The 26574-nt window shown below is 39.0% G+C and overlaps 1 protein-coding gene across 8 annotated transcripts in view; it reads left to right on the forward strand.

Moving 5' to 3' along the window:
• Positions 1-26574, forward strand: part of AUTS2 (activator of transcription and developmental regulator AUTS2) — a 1153944-nt gene that overhangs the window by 349078 nt on the left and 778292 nt on the right. The window contains exon 1 of one of the 8 annotated variants that reach the window (XM_070566476.1): positions 11457-11860. The exons of 6 other annotated variants lie outside the window; for them this stretch is intronic. In XM_070566476.1, coding sequence (XP_070422577.1) covers positions 11813-11860 — 48 coding nt within the window. In that variant the 5' untranslated portion in view covers positions 11457-11812. Of the gene's footprint in view, positions 1-11456; positions 11861-26574 lie in introns of those variants that run through there. One more of the 8 variants, XM_070566475.1, reaches the window with a different exon arrangement.

The raw sequence follows: 26574 nt of genomic DNA on the forward strand, positions 1-26574 counted from the left end.
TGTCCTAAAAGGAGAGTGGGAGTTTCACAAAATGGCAGATTCCTTCAGCCTTTTGGTCACCGTGTTGTGGGACATGTTTCAGTTTGTGTGGCTCATAATGTGTGTTACAAGGTTATATTATTTACTTTTAACTAAACACCCCCATGAAAGAAACAGGTGATTAAAAAAAATCCCTCAAAGAAACTGTGGAATGAGATGACATAAGCACAAATGAACAGCAGGAAAATGGCAGAGCTGATATTTCTGTTCTTTTGAGCTCCTTGTCAACCATGTTAGTGGGTAAAAACAGCAATTTACATAATCACATCTAATAAGTTGGCCAAAAAACTTAAATTATAAAAAACATTTGGAACCTAGATTTATACCCATGATCATTAATGATTTACCCTGCCCTCAGTGGATGTTATACCTTGAGATATTAGCTAATGCCATTATGTTGGGTAAAACATTAAAAACTGTGTTCATTTTATCCTTTTATCACCCCTTAACTTATATTTGTATATTTTATAATATGTACAATTCATCAGTGCCATATAAATAGGTACATACATATCTGGGGAATATGCTCAAATTCTTTTTTTTTGGTTCTGACAAGTATTCATAATAAAAATCATGTGGCGGGGCCGGCCCAGTGGCACAGCAGTTAAGTGCGCACGTTCTGCTTTGGCGGCCTGGCGTTCGCCAGTTCAGATCCCTGACACAGACATGGCACTGCTTGGCAATCCATGCTGTGGTAGGTGTCCCACATATAAAGTAGAGGAAGATGGGCATGGATATTAGCTCAGGGGCAGTCTTCCTCAGCAAAAGATGAAGATTGGCAGTAGAAGTTAGCTCAGGGCTAATCTTCCAAAAAAAAAAAAAAAATCATGTGGAAGCTATTCCTGGTCTGAGGAACTGCCAGTAGAAGTGTCCACTAATTGTTAATAGGCATCTTGGGGTCTAGGTGAAGAAAAGAGGGAAAAGGTGAGTAGGAGACGGAGGATGTTGTGTTCAAATTCAATTCCATGGGCACATGGTTTGGTGAGCAGCCTGTGCTTTTGTACACATCACAAAAGTCTCTCCATTCTCCTGGCAAAACAGCCCTATGTTAGGGCATATAGCTTGCTAAGTGGATGTAGGTTGGATTTTAGCCCTGCTCAGGCCTTGATCCTTCTGCAGGTGAAGCCTACACAAGTAAGAACCTGTAACAGCCCTGATGAAGAGGAACTAAAAAAGGAAGGAGATAGACAGGTGACATTGGTGAATGTGGGAAGCACCAGCAACTACGCCCCACTCTTTTATTTATTTATTCATTCAACTGAGTATTTATAGCACGCCTATTCTGTGCTAGCCATCTTCTGCGTCCCACTGGCCAAAGCTGACCATGTGTCTGTTTTTGTAAATAGGTTTTATTTGGAATATACCTACACCCCTTCCTTGACATATCTTCTGTGGCTACTTCTGAGCTGTAATGGCAAAGACTAATAATTGCAACAGAGATAGTATGGCCTGCAAAGCTTGAAGTATTTACTGTCTGGCCCTTTACTAAAAAAGGTTGTGAACCTCTCTTGTAGCAGATGAATCAGAACTTGCTTCTGGTGCCACCGCATGGTAACTGAGCTGTGTGCTATGTGGCTTCTTTCTCATGTGCCCAGCTTGCCAGAAAACATCTCCATGGGAGCCATGTTGGGCAGAGATAAAAGCATACAGCCAGGGCACATCTATTGTTTAGGTGTCTACACAGGAAACATAGTGAAGAGAAGAGGCCAAAGGATAAAGAGGTTCTGAAATAAAGTCACTTTGAGACCTTCTTTCTGGGCCTCATTTTCCTTCACTCTATAAGTGGAGCTTATGCTAGATCACTAAATTACACTAGTGATTCTCAAAGTTGCACTTGAGAGTCACCTAGCAGGCTTGTTGAACATGTTGCTGGACCCCACCCAACCCATCCAAGGTTTCTGATTCAGTAGTTCTGGGGAGGGCCTGAGAATTTACACCTTTGACAAGTTCTCAGGTGATGCTGATGCTGGTGATCTGAGGGCTGGAGCTTTGAGAACCACTGGATTAGATCTTCTGTAAGGAGTTCCTGGAGGAGTAATTGGTCATCTACAGATAAGCAGTATACTGGGTTGCTTTTTGGCAGCCTGCCTCTCTTTGGCGTTGGGAAGAGGAAGCCCAGAGTGTCCACTGTGAGAAATGACATTTGAAGAGGACCTCCTAGGTGACTCTTTGATATGTAAGCCAGAGCTATCCTGGGCCAAATTGTAAATCTTCACATTCCTCCTATACAAAGGGAACTGCAAGCTTCCTCTTAATAATGAGTCATCCCAAATTTTGCCCATTGCCTCTGAAATTCTAGACTCGCAAGTGATAGTCTTTTAGGGCAATGTGGAAGAACAAAACTCATTATGGCAGGTTATTTTTCATGGTCTCATCCCCATCCCTCCTACCATGACTGCTATTCTCTATATTTCTCCTTTTTAAAACTTTTCTATCGTTCCTGTTACTTTTTTTCTAAAGAATCATTGTTTTGGTCACAATAAAGTGCTAATGTTTTAAGGGCTATAGGGAGCCTATTGGTGTCAGAAACTGTGCAGGTTGATTACAGAATAACCTTATCAGTCCTCTCAAAAATTCTTGGGCGTATTCTATTTTCCTCATTTTACAAATGAGTAGTAATTACAATTTATGAGTCAAAGAAGCTAAGTAATATGTCACCTAGACAATTCTGTATCCATACAGATGACCATTGAAAACCTAGCTTCCCAGGTCTTTGGCCTCCTCCCTTCTGGCCCTCTCCTCTGCTTCTTTCCAACTGTCCATTCTCATGTTAAGATCTTGGACCTTGTTGTCACCTAGGCTTTCTCTTCACTGGAAATCATGAACTCCATTGTCAGACATTCCATCACCGCAGCTCAGCAGTTTAGGCCTTGGTAAAGCTCTTACCTCCTTTTTCTGCCAACAGAAATAATTCTCTTCTCTGATCTATTTCAGTGTCTTAAAAATATTTTTTTATTTGCTTACTTTGTACCAAATTGTATTGATTTATGTTTCCAGCCTTTACTACAAAGTAACCTTCTTGAGAAAAATTATTTTGTATTATTCATTTAGGTTTCTATAGAACCGAGTACTGTGTCTGGTATGTAGTAGATACTCAATAAATAACTGTTGAAGTGGGCTAGAGAATGGTAAGACAGGGATTTGAATCCAAGTCTGTCTTGCCTCAGTCTGTACTCAGGCCTCCCACCATCCCATGGCCTGTTCATTTCTAGTCTGATCTGGATGAAGAAGGAATCGTTCAGTAGATGATGTCTTTTGAGAGACACTGTCTATTTTTCCACATCCAGTATGCTATTACTGATGATTTTTCATTTTGTCAAAATGCATTTTCTCTTTTTCAACTAGAGTTGAAACAAAATAATTTTAAATGACATCCTAAGAACATTTGGAAATGTGACCTTTCAGGTCTTTTTTCCTCCTTTGCTTCAAAAAAGTATATACAGCTACAATTACTAATTGCTGCACTCTAAGTAGAGACAGATGATACATATGTTTGTAACAGTTTTCCAGAGGGAGAGCTAAGTAACTAGGCTCATTTTTCCATAATGTGAATATTATTCACAAACTATTACCATAATTGATGCACCAAGCCATTGTAGGGTAAATAATGTGTTGTGTGTGGGAAGCAAGCTAGTAGTCAGTGAATATTAAAGAACAAAACCTCATTGTAAAAGAGAAACTGTAATTAGAATCATTCTGAATTCATACTGCAAAACCAGTTAAAATAACTTGGCTACCACTTATCTATGTAATTCTGTGTGTAAAGGAAGTAGGTATGTGAGTAGAGTTGCATAGAAATATATGTATACATACAAACATATTTTAACAAAAAGACAGTAGTGAACTTGAGAATTAGTTGTTTTACAAAGATATTTGATGCAGAGATGAGGTGAACCTGAGCAGAGTTAATTAGTGAAATTTAAATTGATGGGAAGAAGCTCAATGTCAATTTTCTTATCTTTTGCTTTTGTAGGTGTTTTATGTCTACTTGGAATGTCTTGCTCCTTCCCTTGACCAAATCAGCTGCTGTATTTTCTTCAAAACTCCTTTTTCGTAGCAAGTCTTCCTCATCCACCTCTAATCCCTCTTATCGCCTTTTTTATACTCATTTACTTCTATGTGTGGTGTATTGATTTGCACTTTTGCGATTTGTTGTTTTGTGAGAGGTAATAGGAGGTGATAAGTCTTTTCTTATGTGTCTCCTAAACCAGACTGCTATGCCATTTCAGGAAGGGGTTGTTCTGTTTTCCTGTGTTTGTGTAGTTCCTGTGTCTGTTCCTCATGGAGCTTGGCTAATGCTCTCCAGGAATCTGCTAACTCCTCAGTATGTATTGTCAGCTCTTTTTGTATGTTAGATGCTGCATTATTTTTGTAAAATCTTTAAGTTTTGTGCTTGCTTATTAGTGTCTCTAAAAAGTGCTCCAGTATAACTGGAAAGAATCAGATCTTGTTGTAGAGTTGTTGGTGAAACAGGAATCTGGAGTATGGCTTATGTGAAATATTTAACTCCCTCCATCTCTGTCGAGTTCTGAAATCAAAGGGAAAGATGCTCTCTTTTTCTCTTGGTATTGATAGTTCTTGACACAAACATTTTAGCAATAAACAAGGTGAATTGGGTCAGAGCTTAGATACTTTTATATTTTAAAATAAATCATAGTTTATTCTTAAGAACCTGTTAGAAAAAACTTCTCAACATCACTTCTGTTCTTAGTTGTAATCTCATTATATTCTGATAATTTCTTTTGAAATTTCTGTTCCTTCTTGTCTATGGACATCTGTCGTCTTTTCCATTTATAGCAATGAAAATCTGAACAGCTTCCAATATGCTTTCTTAGCTCAAATTTTCTTGGCCCTTCATGTCCAACAGAGTCAATTTGTTCAGCTAGTTTATCAAACTGGACACATTTCTATAATAGAAAAATGAGTAAATAGAATGTTCCTTAACATAATGCTTGTACAGACAGAGCCCACGTTGTAAAGCTGAATAGCTCTTCCTCTCAGGAGGATTATTGATTTTGGCATGTTTTCCTGCCTTTAACCGATCTTAAACAGTTTGACCTTTCTGAGGGCTTTTTGGAAAGTTTTGAGGAAAAAAAATAAAAGTTGTATAACCTCAAGGAATTCTAAGTATCAGAGATCACCTCTGTGAAGGTAATTGGTTCAAAAATTGAGTATTATTTGCTATACTTCAGTGCATAGTAGGGCATTGTTCGTGTGTCTCACTCCCAGCTTGAGGTTGCTCGCTCAGATGATGATTACGACCAGGGAGGAACATTATCCAGGAGTGGACTCTTTCGAGCAGCCAAGGAGCTGACCCTCGCAGAGGCTGTTCTTATTTTCCAGCCTTCCTACAGGACAGCTTGGTGAACATTGAGACCTTTCTCCTACCTTGAGAATCTTACATGGGACTTTGGCCTGGTTCCCTCAGGGGCTCGGGAAACTGCTTAGCTTGGAGTGGTGCCATTTGAGTCTGTTCTTGGCAATGGACCCTAGCTTTTTTCCTCCTAGGCCCTTGCCTCCAAGGAGCACAGTAGAGGTCAGATGCAGATAATACAGGCAGGATTTCTGCCTCCTGAAATGCTCAGCTGATGTGCACTTCTCTCTCCCCCTTAGGGTTTAAGGACGGACACGTTTATCATGGAATGTAATGAGTAGGAAAGAACTTGCATCTTTCTTTCCTGCTGAATAGCAGAGTGTAGGATAAAAACCTTTCTGTTTATAATTCAGCTCTATCTGTTTGTAGTTTGCATTCAAGTCATTTTAAGCTTTACTGTTAAGCTAACCTTGTGAATGGGTTCATTTATTTGCAGACTCCTTCGAGAGTCAAGGGAAGCTTTTGTAAAGAGGTTAGGTCTGAGATGGTAATTGTGAGTTAAACAAAGGTAGTGTGTGTGTGTGTGTGTGTGTGTGTGTGTGTGTGTGTGTGTGTGTGTGTTTGCATATAAAGCTTGTGCATGAATGCATGTGCTTGGTTGGGCAGGGACTACGAGGGTTGCAGAAGAGAGGAAAAGTCATTCGCAGTAGAGGAAGCACCATGTATGAAGGCTGGAAGACTCCTGTGGTTTTTGACAGATAAATGAATCCTTCTGAAGGTTTTAGAAGAGCTGTGACCAGCCCTGTTTGCTGAGAAAAGGAAAAGTCCTTGAGAGCCCATCATACCTCTTCAGCCTCTCTTAACAAGCGTTCAGATGCTCTGCCAGAGGAAATGGTGTGTTCCAAGTGCAGCTGCAAGAGAAATAGAGTTCTTTTAGTGCAGCTGAAGCAATTCCTCCACATAGATTGTCCCATTTTAACAGTAAAGTGTCTGTTCAAAACAAAACAAAAAAGGCGGTGGGAGTTGGAAGGAGAATGAATCTATGCCAGGAAATGAAAATGAATTGCTGCAGAAGCCTGTCTTGGTTGTGGTTTCAGAGATATTAAAAGGGCTCAATTGCTAGTTTGTTATGTCTCTGTATGTTTTTGTGAACTTTTAATTCCCCAGAAGACGTTAAGGACAAAATAGCAGTCATATTTTTACTAGAGAATGCACACCTATTGTTGAAAATGGCTGCCTTGCAGCTCACAAGCTGTGGCTTCTTTTACCACTCTGTTCACCAAGGAGCTTCATAGACTTATGGTGTCGTCTTTGGTCTTCTTCCTCCCTTCCTTAGGGCAGGCCAGCCTTGTAATGTAATCAGAGGATGATTAAAGCTCTGTCATAGCAGGTGAGGTTTCTGACTTGAAGTGTAAGAAGTGATATTTTGATCATGTTTCCAGTTGACTGTTGCTACTAAGCAAAGGTTAAGGGGTTGTGATGTAATTGAAGGTGACACTGCCTTTACCTTTTATCAAGCTCAATTGTGAGCCTAGAGCTTTACAACTATGAGCCCATTTAATTCTCACAGGAGTCCTCATTTTAAGGTAGATTTGATTACCTTAAGTTTACAGATGGGGAACTCGAGGTTGGGGGAGATAAGCAGCCATTTTGCATTTATACTCAGTATTTGGCATGGCCACGATTGGAACTGAGGTCCTTATTAAATCTCTAAATCTCTTGGGTGTAACCATTTACTATTGCCGTATACTGTCTCCCATAAAGTAGCCTTTTCTCCCTGCCTCCACTACTTCTTGTCCTTCTCCCCTTTTAAGATGCTTTAAATAAAGCACAGCCAATTATCTACCTCTTAAATTGAGCTTCATCTCCTTCCTTATTTCCCATTCATCAATGCCCTATATTCATGCAAATAGTAGATATTTGGTGGGATAAAATAAATAGTAATTTTATTTTGTCTCCCCTTGACTCTAAGGGAATTTGTATTCTGTTATAAATTCTAACTGTTCCGTGATCGTATTATGTTACGTGAAGTGTATAGCACAGTTAGAATCTTATCAGTGGTCTCAGGGATACTCTTTGGTGGAGCAGCATGATGCTGAACTAAAAAGCCAGGAAGTCTCATAGACCTAGCTCAGCCTCCGACCAGCTGTGAGACCTTGATGAAGTCACCTTACCTCTCTGGGCTTCACTTCTTTCATCACTGTGATGTTTGATCCAGGTCAGTTCCCAGCCTGGGAGGCACAGCCTTTGTCAGGACACTAAATAGGTCGCATGTGCTACTGTCTCTCTCTCTCTCACATTTTTCTTTTTTAAAGATTGGCACCTGAGCTAACATCTGTTGCCAGTCTTTTTTTGTTGTTGTTTTCTTCTTCTTCGTCTCCCCAAAGCCCCCCAGTACATAGTTGTATATTCTAGTTGTGAGTGCCTCTGGTTGTGCTATGTGAGACACCGCCTCAGCGTGGTTTGATGAGTGATGCGATGTCCACGCCCAGGATCTGAACCGGTGAAACCCTAGGCCTACTGAGGCAGAGTGCATGAACTTAACCACTTGGCCACTGGGCTGGCCCTGTGCTACTCTTTTGTGTACACATTACTTTTAGGTGTTTCTAGAAGGGATGGTTAATAAAATAGAAATTCATTAAAATACATTATTAAATTCTTACATTTTGTGTTTCTTCAATCAGTTATTGCCTGATAAAATTCAACATATTATCAAATGAGTAGTTCATTATTTCTTTTAACTAAAAGGGGGACCTCATGCTAAAGGTTAGACACTATTAGTTTTCATGAACTTTTAACATCCCTCTCCAAGTGGAATATTCACTAAGCCCACAAATGAATCAACTACTTGATTACCCAAATTCTAGCTTTTTGGAATCTTTCATTATCTTACTTCTTCCCCTTTTCCATGAGCATTTGGATATATGATGAGGGAGAAAATCACAAGGAAATGAATTGGGTTTCAAAGAAATCAGTCTTCTATAATTTGTCCTGAAGACAGAATGTTTTGCCATCATGTCTGTAAGTACAGTTGGTCAGTGGTCACCTTGTCGTCTTTCCACTCCCCATTCCATCTTTCTTGTGAAACACTACAAACCTCACTCTTCTCTCAGACCACAAGCCCTTCTGGCCTCACTTCTTTCCTTATGTAGCCTGCATTATGTATATAATCCCCTCACCAGTACTCTCATTTGCTTGGAGTTCTTGTTCTTCTGCCGATTTTCTCCCAGTAGCTTATCAGCTGTCTGCCTTCTCTTGAGCTTCTGTGTTTCACATGAGAGAATTAAAACTCTGTCTGGAATGTTATTATAGATCAGTTGGCCTCAACATCTGATGGCTTTTTCGGTGTTGCCCATCAGTGCGTTTACCAAGTTGCTTTCTTTGTCCCCTTGGTGGCAGTTCCAAACTCTCCCCACTCAAGGCTACCATGATAGCAAAAATTTCTCTAGAGCTTAACTATGTTAGAGAAAATGTGCTAAGGACTTTACGTGCATTGTCTTTTCCCCATTCTTGCTCTATGACCTAATTTTTCCTCCCTCCATCCCATCCAACGGATACTAACTGAGCATCAACTGTGTCTAGGCATTGTGCCCAGCCACAAGCTCCAACTGTATTGAGGCAGTTTGGAGACTTGCTCTCAAGAGGCCTCCAGTTCAGAGAGAGATGCAGAGAAGTAAATAGTCAAAAAGTACATTGTGTGCTAAGTGCTAAGAAGAGAGAAGTTCAGTATGTTATAGGTGCACCCAACCCAGATGCAGGGATGAGGATAAGGAAAGCTTCTTGGAATAAGTGACAGCTAAGTGCCAATCTAAAGGATGAGAAATATGAGTTAGATGGCATGATAGGGGAATATATGGATGTTCTAGAAAGAATAACATCTGGATGCCAGAAAGATTCAGGGAATTGACAGGGGCAATAAGAATAGAGCCATTGTTCTCAGAGAAATTAGAGGCCTTCAGATATGAACTCCATTCCCTCTATTTCCCACTTCCTAAGTGATTTATCACCAACCCTAGTGGTTCTCTGGTTAAGATTCAGTGCTCATACTGCCACGGCCTGGGTTCCTTTCCAGTTAGGGAACCACACCACGTGTCTGTCGATTATCATACTGTGGCGCTGCATGTTGCTGTAATGCTGAAACTTCTGACCCCGGTATTTCAGATATCAGCAGGGTCACCTATGGCTGAGAGGTTTTAGTGGAACTTCCAGACTAGGAAGAAGGACGTGGCCATCCACTTCCGAAAAAATTGGCCATGGAAACCCTATGAATAGCAGTGGAGCACTATCTGATATAGCACGAGAAGATGAGAAGATGGTACAAAAAAAAAACCGAGCAGGGTTCTGCTCTGCTGTACACCGGGTCTCTAGGAATTGGAATCTACTTGTTGGCACTAACAACAAAAGTGATTTATATCTTCACTTACTCAAAGTAGAATTCACTGAGATCCTTTATTGTACGTGGGTCTTAGGGGGATGAGTTTTGACACACTTGCTGTCACTTTTAGCATGATGTTTTACTATTCACTTGTTTAGCTGCTCTGCTGAAATAGTATTAGAATGTTAGGGTGAGTGTAGAGGAAGATGCTTCTTCAAAACTGTTATAGGAAGGTTTATAATTATTGTGATGTAGAGGTGGAATTTTTCATGAGGGCTTTCCAGTGGTAATCCTCCCTAAAATTTTGAATGCCAAAATGAAGCTACTTCTTAGCCTAATGATATATAATAGCAGCTTCTATTCTCTTCCACTTCTTAAAAGTAGAAGCATATCCCTTTTCCATAAAGACACTTAATAAGTAATATTTGTGCTTCAGCAAATGTTCCGCCCTCAAACACCTTGACTGAGGAAAGCATGATGTGCCTCATATGAAGGGTCTATAGGGATGAAAGGTTGGTGCTTCTGTGACACAAAGGTAGAGGAATGAAATAATGGTCTGCACATACTCCTGGTCTTTTGCAGATGTGAAGGGAGATGAGCCCCTGTGTAGACTTTGACCCTTCTGATCGGCAGTTAAGGTTGCTCTTTAGCATGTTGGCTTCATTGCTCCACTCAGCTTCAGCAATAAGAGTGGACACAAAGCACCTGAATGGGAAATTATTTCACTCTTTTTTCATACCATTTTGAAAGGTAGAGGCTAATACTCAGGCATTCAAACTCTCCTGTTTCTCTTCTCTTTGCAGATGGGGATAGTTTACAACATCCTATAAAATTTACTTTTAAATCCAGATGAATCTTAATTATTTTGTATTTGATAAATATATATTTATTACTTGGAGGGGTAGGGATGTGGGAATTAGGGATGAGAGATGTGTCATCACATTATGAAATATTTTGAGAATCACTGTCTCCCATGGCCTGTCTCCAGCATTTCATCCTCAGCGCAGTGGTAAGTGCCGCACATTCGCATATGCTACAGCCATGCTCCTCAATTTCACCCCCTTTGTTCATTTCTTCTGTTTCTTGCATCTTGTCAAGTGGGTGCAGCTGCTGTTTCACAATTTTTCTTAAAATCTTGAGAAGTTAAATGAGTTAATAATAGTGAAAGAAAAATAAAAACATTCTTTACATTTCTGAACAAAAAAATGTATGTATAAAGTGTCGATGATTTTTCCAAGCTGTTAGTTCATGAAGCTGAATACCAGGAGCTGTTTTGGCAAGGGGGATAGCAAGAGAAAGCTGTTCCAGTTTCTCTTTCTCTGGCTACGAGAAAGTGAAAGATGTTGTTTCAGCTGAAGAATTTCAAATGGATTCTTATTCATTTTTTTGCTAAGGAGACTAGACTTTTTTTGGTGTTGTAATCTTATGTAGGCGTGGAGAAAGGTCACCTCCTGATCTTGTTTTGGAGATTATGGGGTTAAAGCTGTGGCAGAGTCCTTTGTCTAGATACAGGCTCTTGTCAGAATAATGTTTGGCCAGGTGTTAATTTGTGTCCTGAGGGGGAGTGCTGGAATTCATTATTCATCCTGTGGGGGTAGGGGTGGGAGGAGGAGGTTGTCCTTCTGGGAGGCTACAAGGGCCAGCGCCTGCCTCCTGCCTTTACTGACATGTGCCATTTGTGATGAAGGCAGCTGAAGTCCATTTGAGGAATTCTCTTGTCAGCCAGCCAAGGGAGCAACACAGAGGGAGGGAAAGGGAGAGGCAGGCAGCTCAGCACAGCAGTTCTGGAGTGCAGTTTCCGGAGCTAGATCACACACAGTGTTTTAGGCGCTAAGGGAGGGTGTACAGAAACATAAAGTGGAAGGAGGCCAGGTTTGAAATAGAGCATTTTCCTATTTCTTTCCCCTTTGCCCCTCCTGTCTTTGAATACATGTCATCCTTTGGAAAATTCAACATCTGAAAGAAGCCTTTGCTGAAACATCGCTTTTTCTTCAGCACTCTACTGTGGTGTTGTGTTTTTTTTTTCTTTTCCTCTTTTTATTTTTTTCCCATCTTCTTTTCCTCTGAGGGCAGGAAGTGAGACAATGATCAAGTCAAGCTGGTTCTATGTTAAGTTCAAGTATGCAGAGAAGGTAAGTCAATATGTATTCCTTTCCCAAGGGAAACCTGCCATCTCCCTCCAGTGTTCTCATGTTGACGGGCTCCCATGGCTTCTCGGGAAGGGAATGAACCTAGAAGTTTTATTTGTGAAAGTGTTTCCGCTGGCCTAAATGATTCTTGGATGAAACACAGGCTCTGTGCCTAGAATTTGACATCGCCACTGACAAAGAGGAAGGAATCTTCAAACCCTGTTCCAGAGGCATTATTTAGAATTTACAGAAGAAAAATAATGAAACTACAGTAACAGGAAAGATAGGCTATGTTGCTTTAGAGTGAACAGAGAATTTTCTAGAGAAATATTTGTAATGAAACGATGTATTTTTGGTTCTGAAACAAATTGATAGTCACTTCCCACAACCTTAGTTGCTTAGTTGCTTAGTCAGAAATTTTTATGTTTTCTTTCAGTTAACTGACTTTGCTCGTTCATGTATAGAAGAAGTGTTTTCCAGTGTTGAATATGCGAAAAATCCCCATCAGTTTAGCTGACCACATATGAAACTGTCTGTTTGCTGTCTCTTGGGGGTTATATTTTAGGGAAGCAGTGAATTTTGGTTGCATCTGAAATTTTGATTTTATAGTTCTGTGTTTCAATATACCGTTACCAGGCTTTGGGGAAAGAACTGTGTACTTCCTAACACATCTTCACTTACCTGGGGCTCTTGGCCATCTTTTTGGTTCTGGATCCATATATATACTTATTCTCTTGGGAATTTATAGGGCTGGTAATGAGGTTTCCAGAAGCATCTTAAAAATGCCTCTCTTTTGAAATCCTTGCTTCCTTGATTTGCTTGTTGGAAACATTGGTGTATTGACTATAAAGTTAAGCTGAGGCCCTAGAGAATGGAATTGTGATGTGGGAAGATGGAAAATTGTGATGACTGCCTTCATACTTCTTATGATTATATATGTGTGTATATATATATATATATATGCACATTAAAAATCCCTCCTCCATTCTTCTAGTTTAAAAAAGACGTTAGTACACATTGAGCTCATTTTTGTTTTTTAGAACATTAACCCTGAGCTAACGTCCGCCGCCAATCCTCCTCTTTTTGCTGAGGAAGATTGGCCCTGAGCTAACATCTGTGCCCATCTTCCTCTACTTTATATGTGGGATGCCTGTCACAGCATGGCTTGATAAGCAGTGCATAGGGATCCAAACCGGTGAATGCTAGGCTGCCAAAGCAGAGCGCTCGAACTTAACCGCTATACCACTGGGCTGGCCCCAAGGGCTTATTTTTCTTACATTGTTTTTTCTGTGTAGATTTGTTTCTGCTGTGTTTTTATGGCAGCAAAATTACTTGTTCTTTACCCATAATCAAAGTCTAGAATTTTGACTTAAAAGATCCATTCTCCATTTTAAACCCATTTGCACTGTTAACTTTTAAAGCTATTATAACCAGACGTTTTTGTGTACAGGGTCAGGAAAGGTTATCACGGTAGTTTGGAATTTACTTTTTTCCTCAGTGGATTACTTTCCTTTGAGCAGCCTGTTACCCATTGTTTGCTGTTAATGAACTTTGGTAAATAAAGCTGTATACTTTCTTAACCTTTTCTTTTCACCTTGAATATCCTGCTGTAGAAACGTGAAACTCAGAGTTAAGGAATAAGAGTAAACTAATGTTAAAATGGGGAGAACATTTCAACAGATGATCTTCATAAAAAGGAAGAGAAGGGGGACATTAACTGCTTCTTTGGATGAGCATGTTGCTATTATTCCTAGCAACCAAATAAGGAGAGAATGCATTCATATACCAAGACATGTGTGCAGTATAAAGCTAAATAATTTAAGTCTCCATAGCTAATTGAAGAATAGCCTGCTTTTATTTGGAAAGCGGGAAAAGAGAAACAGAAATATTTGTCTTGTTTTTAACATGCTTATGGTGCTCTAGATCTCTGTGATTCTTAGCAGAACTGTTGTTCTTTTGTTCCTTCCCAATGATTTATTTTTTAAACTTACATTGGAGATTTTTTTTTTAACTTATCAAAATGAGTTTAGTTTCGGGGCCAGCCCGGTGGCTCAGCAGTTAAGTGCGCATGTTCTGCTTTGGTGGCCCGGGGTTCGCTGGTTCGGCACTGCTTGGCAAGCCATGCTGTGGTAGGCATCCCACATATAAAGTCGAGGAAGATGGGCACACGTATTAGCTCAGGGCCAGTCTTCCTCAGCAAAAGGAGGAGGATTGGCAGCAGTTAGCTCAGTGCTAATCTTCCTCAAATAAAATGAGTTTAGTTTCCTGTGGAGAGATAAAAAGCCTTAGTATAAACCCAGGGATCGAGATGTTTAAAAAACAAATTTAAGCCATTCTTTTCTGAATTATTACAAAAAGCCATTCTTTTAAAAGGCTATTAATTTGGAATTTCCTCCAGTATCTTAAAAAGGGCAAAAAAGTACCCTCCCCTCCCTAATTTCAAACATTGACCAAAGGATTTAATATAAACTTGTAATTGTCAAAAAGATATTTCTTCTGTGAAGTTTGTTCACAACTATAAGAAAATACATTATGTGATATCCTCAATAGCCGGCCATTTCCTGGTTTTACATTTAGGAAAATGAGTTAATCAGTCTTATATTATGAGCAAGAAAAGTTAAGAAATTCAAGTAACGCATTACCAAAAACATTGGCACAGGAGAATATTACTTCCTTGTGATCATTAGCATTTTGATCCCTTTCCAAAATTAAACATATAATAGTAAAACAAAAATCTCTTTTACCACCACCAAACGTATATACACTCTCCTCTGTAAGAATTCCCATTTAAAATATTTATGTTATCTCCTTCTTGAATTAGGTTAATACCCAGACATCATTTCTTCTAAAATACTGTTTCCTTGAATTAAGTTCATCCTATCCCCTTTTCCCCCTCTCATTCTGCGTATTCTCTCTGAGCAATTTCCTATTTTCATGGGTTTTGCTATGTCCTGTAACTGATTATTCCAAAATCTCTCACTAGTCTAATGTCTATCTTGAATCATAGAGGCATATATTTTATTGACTAGTTAGATATCTGTCCTAAAGTTCAACAGATACCTCTAGCGCAACATCTCTAAAATGCAGTTAATTTCTTCTTCCTCAACCTAACATTTCCTTCCTCTTGTACTTCCTACCAGAGGCAAGGCATCACTGTCCAGCTGGTCATCTGTGTTCCTAAAGGACTCATTTTAGTTCTATTCTTACCATCTCCCTCCTGGCTTATTAGCGGAGCCTCCTGATTGGTCTCCATACTGCCATTCATGATGCGTTCCCCTGGTCCAAGATACTGCTGGAGTGATCTTGTTAAAGGTCAGTCTGAGTCTCTTAGGCCCCTGCTTGCTAATGGCTGCCCTCTCCCACCTGAGAATCCTCACTTGATCCCCCTCAAGAGTGCTAGCACTTGGCCTTGTCTATGTATCATGTATTTATTGTAATTATTTACCATGTCCTCTATAGCACCATGAGGTCCTAGAGATACAGAACTATGTTGTCCTTTTTTAAAAAAAATCTATAATACCAGCACATTACAGATGCTCAGTTATTCCTTAAATGCTTTTGAGCAAATCTGTGATTTCTTTTGGGAGTCAGGGTGACATGAGTTTGAATTCTGCTTCTACCGTTTACTGGTGGTTTATGACCTTGAGCAATATTTGGAAACTTGATAAAATTGTTTCCTCATGTAGTAAATCAGGAGAATTATCACCTAATTATCACCTAATATACTTTTCTAAAATTAAACTTTTTATTTTGAGATAGTAATAGGTTCATATGCAGCTGTAAGAAATAATACAGAGAGATACCATGTGCCCTTCACCTTGTTTCTCCCAATGGTAACATCTTGTAAAACTGTATAGTATAATGTCACAACCGGGATATTGATGTTAATATAGTCAAGATACTGAACAATTCCATCACGAAAGGGATCTTTCATGTCGGCCTTTTATAGCCACACCACTTTCCTCCCACCCCTACACCCTCAGTCGTTAACTCCAGGCAACCAATAATTTTTCGCCGTTTTTATTATTTTGCCATCTCAAGACTATTATATAAACGGAATGATATACTATGTAACTTTTTGGGATTGTTGTTTCTCATTAAACTTGATTCTCTGAAGATTCATCCGAGTTGTATGTTCCTTTTGTTTCTGAGTAGAATTCCATGGTATAGAAGAAGCACCATAGTTTGTTTAATCATTCCCTCATTGAAGGACATCTGTGTTGTTTCTGCTTTTTTCTATTATAAATAAAGCTGCTATCAACATTTGTGTGGGTCATATTTTTAAATTCATTCTACCAATCTGTCTTAATTTGTATATTTAGACCACTTGCTTTTACTTATTGATATATTAGGCCTTAAGTTTGTCAATTTTGTTTTGTTTGTATTCTGTATTTTATTTTTTGTTTCTCTTCTTTTCTTCCTTTCCTGTAGGTTACTTTCTAGAACTTTTTCCAATTCCATTTTGCTTTATCTATAATGTTTTTCAGTGTTTGTCTTTGTACCTCGTTTTTAGTGAATGCTCTAGGTATTACAGTGTGTATACATAACTTGTGTCTTGTTGTCTGCATTTTACCAGTTCAAGTGAAGTGTTAAAATTTACTTTCCTTTGCCCTCCCCCGTTCATATTATAATTATCTTAAATAGTTCCTCCACATGCATTTAGAACCACACCAGACAGCTATCATTTTTGTTTCAACTGTCAGTTGAAACTTGGAAAACTCAAGAAGAGAAAGGATATTGTATTTACTTTGCTGTTTCTATTGTTCTTTCTTCCTTTCTGATTGTTTAAGATTCTTTCTTTCATCGTTTTTTTTAAGAGAACTTCCTTTAGCCATTCTTTAGGATAGGTCTAGCAACAGATTTTTAAAATTTTCTTTAGTGTGAGAATATTTTGATTACACGTCCCTTCCTGAGGAATATTTTTACTTGCTATAGACTTCTGGGTTGTCAGTTCTTTTCTTTCAGCGATCAAAAAAATGTCATGGCACCTTTTTTCTGGCCTTCACAGTTTCTGATAAGAAATTCAACTATGATTCTTTCCTCTATAGGTCGTACATTGTTTCTCTCTGGCTGCTTCCCTCTCCCCTCTACTTGATGTTGAGCCCATCCGTTGACTTTTTGTTTTGTTTTTTTAAATTAAAATACAATATTTTACAGTGGTAAAAGGCAGATTAAATAAAATTTACCACCTTAAACATTTTTAAGTATGCAGTTCAGTAGTGTTAATTATATCCACATTTTTGTGAAGAACTTTTTCATTTTGCAAACTTGAAACTCTGTACACATTAAAACAACCATTCCTGGGCCGGCCTGGTGGTGCAGCAGTTAAGTTTGCACATTCTGCTTCTCGGAGGCTCGGGGTTCACTGGTTCGGATCCCGGGTGCGGACATGGCACCGCTTGGCAAAAGCCATGCTGTGGTAGGTGTCCCACATAAAAGTAGAGGAAGATGGGCACAGATGTTAGCTCAGGGCCAGTCTTCCTCAGCAAAAAGAGGAGGATTGGCAGTAGTTAGCTTAGGGCTAATCTTCCTCAAAAAAAAAAAAAAAAAAAAAAAAGACCACAACACCAATTCCCTTTTCTCCCTCTTCCCAGTTCCTGGTAACCACCATTTTACTTTCTGTCTCTATGAATTTGACGACTGTAGGCACCTCATATAAGTAGAATCATGCAATATTTGTTCTTTTGTCACTGGCTTATTTCACTTAGCATAATATCCTCAAGGTTCATCTATATTATAGCATGTGAAAGGATTTCCTTTTTTTAAGGCTGAATAATCTTCCCTTGTATGTATATACCACATTTGTTTATCTGTTCATCCATCAGTGGACATTTGGGTTGCTTCCACGTCTTGACTATTATGAATAGTGCTGGTATGAATATAGGTGACATGAGACCCTGCTTTCAATTCTTTTGGGGATATACCCAGAAGTGGTATTGCTAGGTTGTATGGTAGTGCTATTTTTAATGTTTTGAGGAACTTCCATACTGTTTTCCATGGCATTCATACCATTTTGTATTCCCATCAACAGCGTGCAAAGCTTCCGGTTTCCCGACATCCTTGCCAACACTTGTTGTTTTCTGGTCTTTTGCTAGTCGCCATTCTCACGGATGTGAGGCGATAACACGTTGTAGTTTTGATTTGTATTTTTCTGATGATTACTGATGTTGCGTATCTTTTCAGATGTCTTTTGGCCATTTGTATGTCATTTGGAGAAGTGTCTATTCAAGTCTTTTTCCCATTTTTTAATCAGATTGTTTGATCTTTTGTTGTTGTAGTTCTTTATGTATTAATCTCATTGTACATCTCCATCAGAGCTCCTGAGTGACCAGATGCATTGTCAATGAGCAGTCATATTTTGAACCTTTTTTTCTGAGCAGTAGGTCTCAAAGTGCATTTAAAATATTCAGTAAACCATGTTGTAAACAGACATGCTGTCTTCCAGGCTTTGTTGTTCTGTTTATAGAGGACAAGCAGGGTAGATGTACTGTAATTCTTAAGGGCCCTAGGATTTTTGGAATGGTAAACGAGCATTGGCTCCAACTTAAAGTCACCACCTGCATTAGCCCCTAATGAGAATCAGCCTGTCCTTGAAACTTTGAAGCCAGGCATTGACTTCTCTGCTCTAGCTGAGAAAGTCCTAGATGGCATCTTCTTCCGATAGCAGGCTGTTTCGTCTACAGTGAGAATCTGTTTGTTGTAGCCGCCTTCATTAATTATCTCAGCTAGATCTTCTGGAGAACTTGCTGCAGCTTCTGTATCAGCCCTTGCTGCTTCACTTTGCCACTTTATGTTGTGGAGATGGCTTCTTTCCTTAAACCTCATAACCAACCTCTGCTAGCTTCAAATTTTTCTTCTGCAGCTTCCTCCCCTCTCTCAGCCTTCACAGAATTGAGGTGAGTTAGGGCGTAGCTTCTGGATTAGATTTTGGTTTAAGGGAATATTGCGGCTGGTTTGATCTTCTGTCTAGATCACTAAAACTTTCTGCATGTCACCAATAAGAATGTTTTGCTTTCTTTTCTTTTGTATGTTTCCTAGAGTAGCATTTTAATTTCCTTCAAGAACTTTTCCTTTGCATTCACAGCTTGGCTAACTGTTTGGCACAAGAGGTGTAGCTTTCAGCCTATCTCAGCTTTCAACATGCCTTGCTCACTAAATTTAATCATTTCCAGCTTTTGATTTAAAGTGAGAGACGTGCGACTCTTCCTTTCATTTGAACACTTTGAGGCCATTTGTAGGGTTGTTAATTGGCCTACTTTCAATGTTGTTGTGTCTCAGGGAATAGGGAGGCCTGAGGGAGGGAGAAAAACGGGGAATGGCTGGTCGGTGGAGCAGTTAGAACACTTACAAGATTGATCAAGTTGACCATCTTTTTTTTGAGGAAGATTAGCCCTGAGCCAACATCTGCTGCCAATCCTCCTCTTTTTGCTGAGGAACACTGGCCGTGAGCTAACATCCGTGCCCATCTTCCTCTACTTTATATGTGGGACACCTACCACAGCGTGGCTTGCCAAGTGGTGCCATGTCCGCACCTGGGATCTGAATTGGTGAACCCCGGGCCGCCGAAGTGGAACGTGTGAACTTAACCGCTGCACCATCAAGCCGGCCCAAGTTGACCATCTTAAATGGGCATGGTTTGTTTCGCCTCCAAACAATTACAATAGTAACGTCAAAGATCACTGGTCACACATCACCGTAATAAATATAATAATAATGAAAAAGTTTGAAATTATGAGAATTGCCAAAATGTGACGCAGAGACATGAAGTGAAAGATGCTCTAGAAAAATGGCACTGATAGAGTTGCTCAACTCAGGGTTGCCCCCAAACCTTCAATTTGTAAAAAATACAGCATCTGCAAAGAGCGGTAAAGTGAAGCGCAATAAAATGAGGTATGCGTGTATTCTGGATATTAACCCCTAATCAGATGTATGATTTGCAAACGTTTTTCTCCCATTTCGTAGGTTGTCTTTTCACTCTGTTGATTGCGTCCTTTGATGTGCAAAATTTATTAAGTTTGATGTAGCCCCATTTGTCTATTTTGCCTGTGCTTTTGATATCATATACAGGAAATCATTGCCAAATTCAATGTCATGAAGCTTTTCCTTACGTTTTGTTCCTGTTGATGTCTTGGCACCCTTGTCAAAGATCATTTGACGCTGTACCCAAGGGTTTATTTCTGGGCCCTCTGTTGTATTCTGTTGGTCTATTTGTCTGTCTTTATGCCAGTACCATACTGTTTTGATCACTGTAGCTTTAAATATATTTTGAAGTTAGGGAGTGGTGGTCCTCAAACTTTGTCCTACTTTTTCAAAATTGTTTTGACTGTTTGGAGTCCTTCAAATTTCCGTATAAATTTTAGGATGAATTTTTCTATTTCTGCCAAAAATGCTATTGGGAATCTTATAGGGCTTGTGTTGAATCTGTACCTCTTTGGGTAATGTGGAAATATTAACAATATTGTCTTCCTTTCTATTAACATAAAGTGTCTTTCTATTAGTATCTTCTTTAATTTCTTTCAGCATTTTTTCTCTAGTTTCCCGAATTTTTAATTTTTGTTATTGAATATTGCATTTTTGAATTCTAAAATTTCCTCTTGGATCTTCTTTATATCTTCTGTTACCTTGCTGAGACTTATTTCTTTGCTGCAAGTTTCTAGTTTTTCTTTGGTTTCAAACACGTCTGTCATTGCTTGCTGGAACGTTTTTATGGTGGGCTTTAAAATCCTTGTCAGATAACTCTAATATCTCTGTCACTTCAATGTTGGTGTCTATTGATTGTCTTTTTCTATTTAAGTTGGGTTTTCTGGTTCTTGGTATGTGGAGTGTTACTTGATCAAAATCTGGATATTTTCAGTATTATGTTTTGAGACTGAATCTTATTTAAATCTTCGGTTTTTAGCTGGATTTTTTTGACAGCTCTCCGGCAAGAGAAGGGGGCTGCCACATTCGGGTAGAAGTCCTGGTTTCCAATTCAACCTCACTTGTCACCTTGAAAGGAGAGAGTGCCTTATTGTTAGTGCTGAGTAGGAGTTCCAATTCCCCTCTAAGCCTCAGCTGATCCCATACTGACTGAGAGGGGTAATAGTGCCTTATTACTGCTTACCTCGTGGCCTCCGCTAATGCCACAGGGAGTGGGGTGGTCTTGTTAACACCAGGCAATGACTCTCCACAATGATTTTTCTAACACCACTCCAGTGGGGAGAGGTAGAAGGTGCCTTGTTACTGCCCTGTGAGGATCAAGGTTCCCCTCATGACCTCCACTGAGACTGCTAGAGGAGGGGGGGGCCTCTTTTCTGCCAAGCAGAGTTGAAAGTCTAGACTCTCTATGCATGCTTCTGGGACACCAACTGGATGTGGAGGTAGATTACCTCTTTAAAGCCTGGGGAGAATAGAAGTCTAGGCTCCCCTCTCCCTTGCTAATGGGGGAATGGTTGCATCCCAGTTTTTTCTTTGGTGTTTGTGTAAAAGTTATGTAGCTTGCTAGTTCAACTCTTTCCTAGTCCTTTGTCTAAAGATAGCAGACTTTCCTTGGGGCTGTTTTTTTTTCATATCCGCTATTGTGTTTTCCGGGTTTTTGGCTTCTTCAGCTGACAATCTGGGATATATGAGGCAAAAAACAAAAATGAAAACAGAAAACCTAGGGAACTCACCACCTTCTCACTTTTTGGTTCCCCAGTTTCCTAGCTGGTTCGCCTTCTTCTCTCCACCTTTCAGAGTCTATTTTTATGTTCTCATCTATAGTGTCCAGGGTTTTTAGTTGTCCTTTATGTAGTAGGGAAAAGTATGTCTATTCCATCTTCCTGGAAGCAGAAGTTCCCTAAAATGCTTTTGAAAAAGTGATTAAATGACAATGTTTTTAAGTGTTTGCATTGCACAGGGCCTGATAGTAAGTGCTTGATAGGGAGTGATAATTGTTTTTTGTTATCTTTATAATGTTTCTCCAATTTGTACTTGAAATGTCATCATACTTTGCTAATCTTTGCTAGAAGCAGCTCCATTGTAAATTTACCTTGCATTGTATAAATTATATTATCAGTAACACATAAATTTGCATCTTCATACCCCTTCATTGCTATTCCATCAAGGCATAGATCCATAAGAAACATTAGCTTTGCAGTATTTTTCTTTTACAGGACAATTTTGATAGTGCATTTTTGTAATCAGTTTGGAATTAATTTTTGCCTCATTGACAAATTATTAGCTACTTCCACCAGAAAGAGCATAGCATAGGACACAATAGATTCTTTTTCTTGAAATATTCATTTTGATGAGTTGTTGAATTAGGTGCGGGGAAAATGAATATACTTTTTTCCTTTGGTAAGAGATGTTCTTCTGAACAACTGCTCTGAGATTATTATAGATATTATTTAACCCCATTGCCAGCCTTGCTTGGAACCTTATGCCTTATCTGTCTGTAAGTTTAAAGGATGTACTCTAATTCAGTCTTTAATTTCAGAGTTAATTTGAAATTTATTTACACAGTCTCTTTGGAAATTTGCGTAATCATGATGACTGCACCTAACTTCTTATTAAAATTTTGTAGAATTTTATTGGGTTCTTCAGTTAGAACAAAGCAATATATTTGTGTCACAAAACTAATTGGGAAATTCAGAACAAATTTAAGGTGTAGAACAAAAACTATAAAGTATGGCCTTATGAATTCCTTTATTCTCACTTGATAAGCAGTAGAATTTGGACAGGGCAGGACTTTGTTCCCTTTGCCCTTATAAAACTTGTTGTTTGAGATAAGAAGGACTTGAATTTTATACCAGGCTACGCTATAAATTTTTCTCCATCCTTAGAATGGACTCATTTTAATAGAAAGACTATTCATAGTTTTGATGGCTCAGATAAAAACTGTTAAGCATGAACAACTGCTCAGAAGTTCCAAGGGCTTCATTTCCCGTGGAAGGATTTCAGTTGCAGTCATTTTCTTTGCGTAAGTACGAGGAGGTAAATGGAACTCCAGTTTCGAGTGTTAAATTTGAAGACTATGTTTTTACTAGTGTACTTTGGAAGTAAAAAATGTAGCTAATCTAAATCAAAGGCCCAATTCCAGATTATTTTATAAGAGTACGAGGAGGACTACATCTGGCAGTTGAGCAACTTGGTATTGAAGAGTACATAGTCCGTCACATGTGACTGTCATTAAGCAGCTTTGCCCTTGTGTAGGCATCCTTTTCAGCGGGCTGTAATAGCTCCTTGTTGAAAAGCTGTCCACTATCAGTTGCAGCAGAAGAGGGGTTAAAGAGGAATATAGACTCATATATTGGCTTTGTTTTTCAGATGATGTTTTTGCCATTTTTTACATTGTTTTAGAGCACTTGGCATAGCCATACGTATAGTTATTCATTGTATTTTTTTGCATGAATAAATGAGAGAATGAATTAATAAGTTTGGTTTCCTAAATTAGGGTTTTGTGCTGTGCACACCTGAAAATTAAACTCCTATACCTTTTCTTCCCCTGCAAGGTACCTCCACCTTTCCCTCCGATCCCAACCTTTTAAAACTCACCGTCCATTCTGCCTTGCTAGAACGTGATTATGTACACTTAAAGTATTGGAGGATCTCCCAATGCTGTAGAAGGAGCTGGACAGATAGTTCAGTTTTACAGAGGGAGAATACCCTTGAAATTATAGCAGTCGTGTTTTGACCTTACTTTACCTTTAACTGATAGATCTTACCTGTAGACATTCGTGAGAAGAAAGGCATGCGACTCCCATTCATTGTACTTGTTAGGCCAAGGTAGATCTGGTTGCACACTCTTTTGTTGTTGTTTGGTGGAATACTTCTTATCTGACATCATCAGTTCCGTAGTGCATATATAAATTAGAAACAGTCAGCTAAAGCTTGAAATCATTGAAAGAAAAATAGTGTATACTTAAAAAGATTTTATAGTAAGACAAATGATTGTTCATCCTCTCAACAGTCTTTTCATGTAGATCAGTGGTTGGCATTGGCTGCACATTGGAACAGCTTGAGGAGATTTAAAAAAATACTGATGTTTAGATATCAACCCTAAAGATTCTGATTAAGTTGGTCTGAAATGCAGCCTTGGCCTTGGGGTTTTTAAAAGATCCTCAGGATCTCTAAATGTGCAGTGAGGGTTGGTTTGAGGATGGTTCCACTGATTTGTGTTCTAATTTCTCTTTGTTGAATAAACCACATCCATAATGCATTGGCCGCAATTGTCTTTGAGGGTTTACTAAAACTGTTGAAACAACTTAGACATATGTGAGTAATTTGAGTGCAGAATTCTTTTATATTCCCCTTCCTAGTCTTCAATAGTTATTTCATATTTAATTTGACAACAGGCTTTTTTCTTTTTAAAAAGAGTTTCGCTTTACAGTGTTTTTATTTTTTTGTTTTGGAGGAAGAGTAGCCCTGAGCTAACATCTGCTGCCAATCCTCCTCTTTTGGCTGAGGAAGATTGGCCATGAGCTAACATCCATGCTCATCTTCCTCTGTTTTATATGTGGGACGCCTGCCACAGCATGGCTTGATAAGCCACACGCAAGTTCACACCCGGGATCCGAACCGTGAACCCCAGGCTGCCGAAGTGGAACGTGTGAACTTAACCACTGCACCACCAGGCTGGCCCCTACAGTTTTTATCTTATTTTTTATGGAAGCAGTACCTCACTTTTTACATCACTCGTTTACATGATACTTAATTAAATAATAAATAAAGCTGTCATAAACAGGTTTGTGAACCAACAGTTTACTCTTTGCAAGCGTATAGGGCACTGGTGTCGTATAGAAGAGCGTTCATTGGCTATGAATCATATAGTATGTTTTACAAAGGCAATGAGGACCATCTGTTGATGTAGCTGTTCGGTTGAGTGGAAGTCAGTCAGAAGAGCATTTATGGTAAAGGATTCATAGTTGGCCTGATTTTAGGTCAATTAATATTCACCTACAAGAAGGTGGGATATGTTTCATTTTTATTCCGTAAGTGAATATATGTGTAGATTTTCTTTCTTATTTCGTAGTTGGTTTCTTATTCAGGACTTTGGATTAATTGATGTCTGATGTTAGTGCTAAATGCCCATAGATATAATCAATATAATCACTGTTATCTCAAGAGTGAGAACTGTTTCTTGCCTGTGGTTTTTATATTCCAGCATAACCATCTAAATGATATTCATTATGAGCCTTCATTACACACTGTCAACACTTTAGGAATCTTGAATTCAGTTTGGTGTTTGAGTATCATATGTCTTAAAGTACACTTTACATTAGATTTGTGAATAAATTGTGGAAAAACTTGACTGAAATTCAAGCATTAATAAATGATATTTCTTCCTAATAAGATGTACTAGTGGACGTTAGAGCATTAGTGGCCTTTAATAGACTATGTGAGATTACTCAGACCCATCAAAATATGGGAACTTCTGTTCTTACCACTTGATATGTGCATGTCTAGAGTTAGTTGTTTATTCTCAATTGTTTATGGTAATCGCATTTGCACTTCTCCTTTCATTTAGATAGTTAATCATGAATTTTTGTCTATTTTTGCTTAGCTACCTGCTCTCATTAATCTGGTTTATATCTGTTTGTTTTGTCTTCTTTTCAGATTGTGCCTTCCTTGAGGACAAGGAATCTAATCTTCCTCTGGTGTAGTGTCTACAACATAGAACACAGTTTTAGGAATTTACCGTCTGAATTAAATTTATTGAATTAGTGTATGGATATTAGGTCACTACTTCGTGCAGGACTGAATGCCAGGCCTTATGTGAACAGATCCCAAGAATAGTTTTGTTTGCTTTCTTTCCTGGGAAGGAAAGAAACAAACGGGTGTGTAAGTAGCTAAGTGCAAGTACCATGGTCTGTGCTTTTTCTTTCTGACTGCTCTGTTAGATTATCTTTCAGGAAAGCTGAGTAGTTTAGCACAGTGAATACTAAAGGGAATGCATTCCTTCCCTCTCAGGGGACTTAAGTATTGTTTAACACTGCTGTAAAATCCTCAGCTGGGGCTTTCTCTAATGTAGAATTTGTCTAAGAAAGATTATAAGAACAAGGAAGGCTTTATGTGCTGTTTTGTTTTTGTTTTTCTTTCTTCTCCTTCTCCTGCTCCAGGCTATCTGTAAAAAACGTGGAGTATTTTATTTGGGCCTCTGAAGTGTACATGTTATATATGTGTGAGTCTGAGAGAAAAAGGAAAGGCAAAAGCAAGACAGTGCTTTCCAGTGGGAGTCATCACCCACAGGTAAAATGAGGAGAAATTACAAGAATGAATGTGCTTCTCTCCAGCCACTTTGCCATTCAGTGAACCAAACAAGTTGTCAGAGACAAAGCATGGGTCTTGGCATGTGATAAACCAGTAGCCTAGCCATTTACTTAACCAGTGGAGGACTCAGTTGTGGTATCTTCTTGACAGAGATGAAAGTCTTCAGAGTGACTTAGAAGGGCTATAATTTGAGGACTGTACTCAAATTCTTTCTTAATATAATGTTTGAGACCTTCATTACAGTGTCTGTCATTCAGCAAGAAACAAGGGAAGACTTTAATATTCAGCTAGATTTTTTAATGGCAAGGGAAGACTGAGTTTTGGAGCTGAAAAGCTATTTAGGCCACCCCCTTCAATTTGCAGATGAGGGCAGCAAGCCAAGAGTCGCACTTAGTGTTAGTAGGCAGAAGTGTGGACCATAGCTATGAAGTACATTTACTCTACTGAAAGTCAGTGGTGTAACCAGACTTGCATCTTTTCTTTCATTC

The sequence above is a fragment of the Equus przewalskii genome, chromosome 12 (genome assembly GCF_037783145.1).
Source record: "Equus przewalskii isolate Varuska chromosome 12, EquPr2, whole genome shotgun sequence".
Lineage (NCBI taxonomy): Eukaryota > Metazoa > Chordata > Mammalia > Perissodactyla > Equidae > Equus > Equus przewalskii.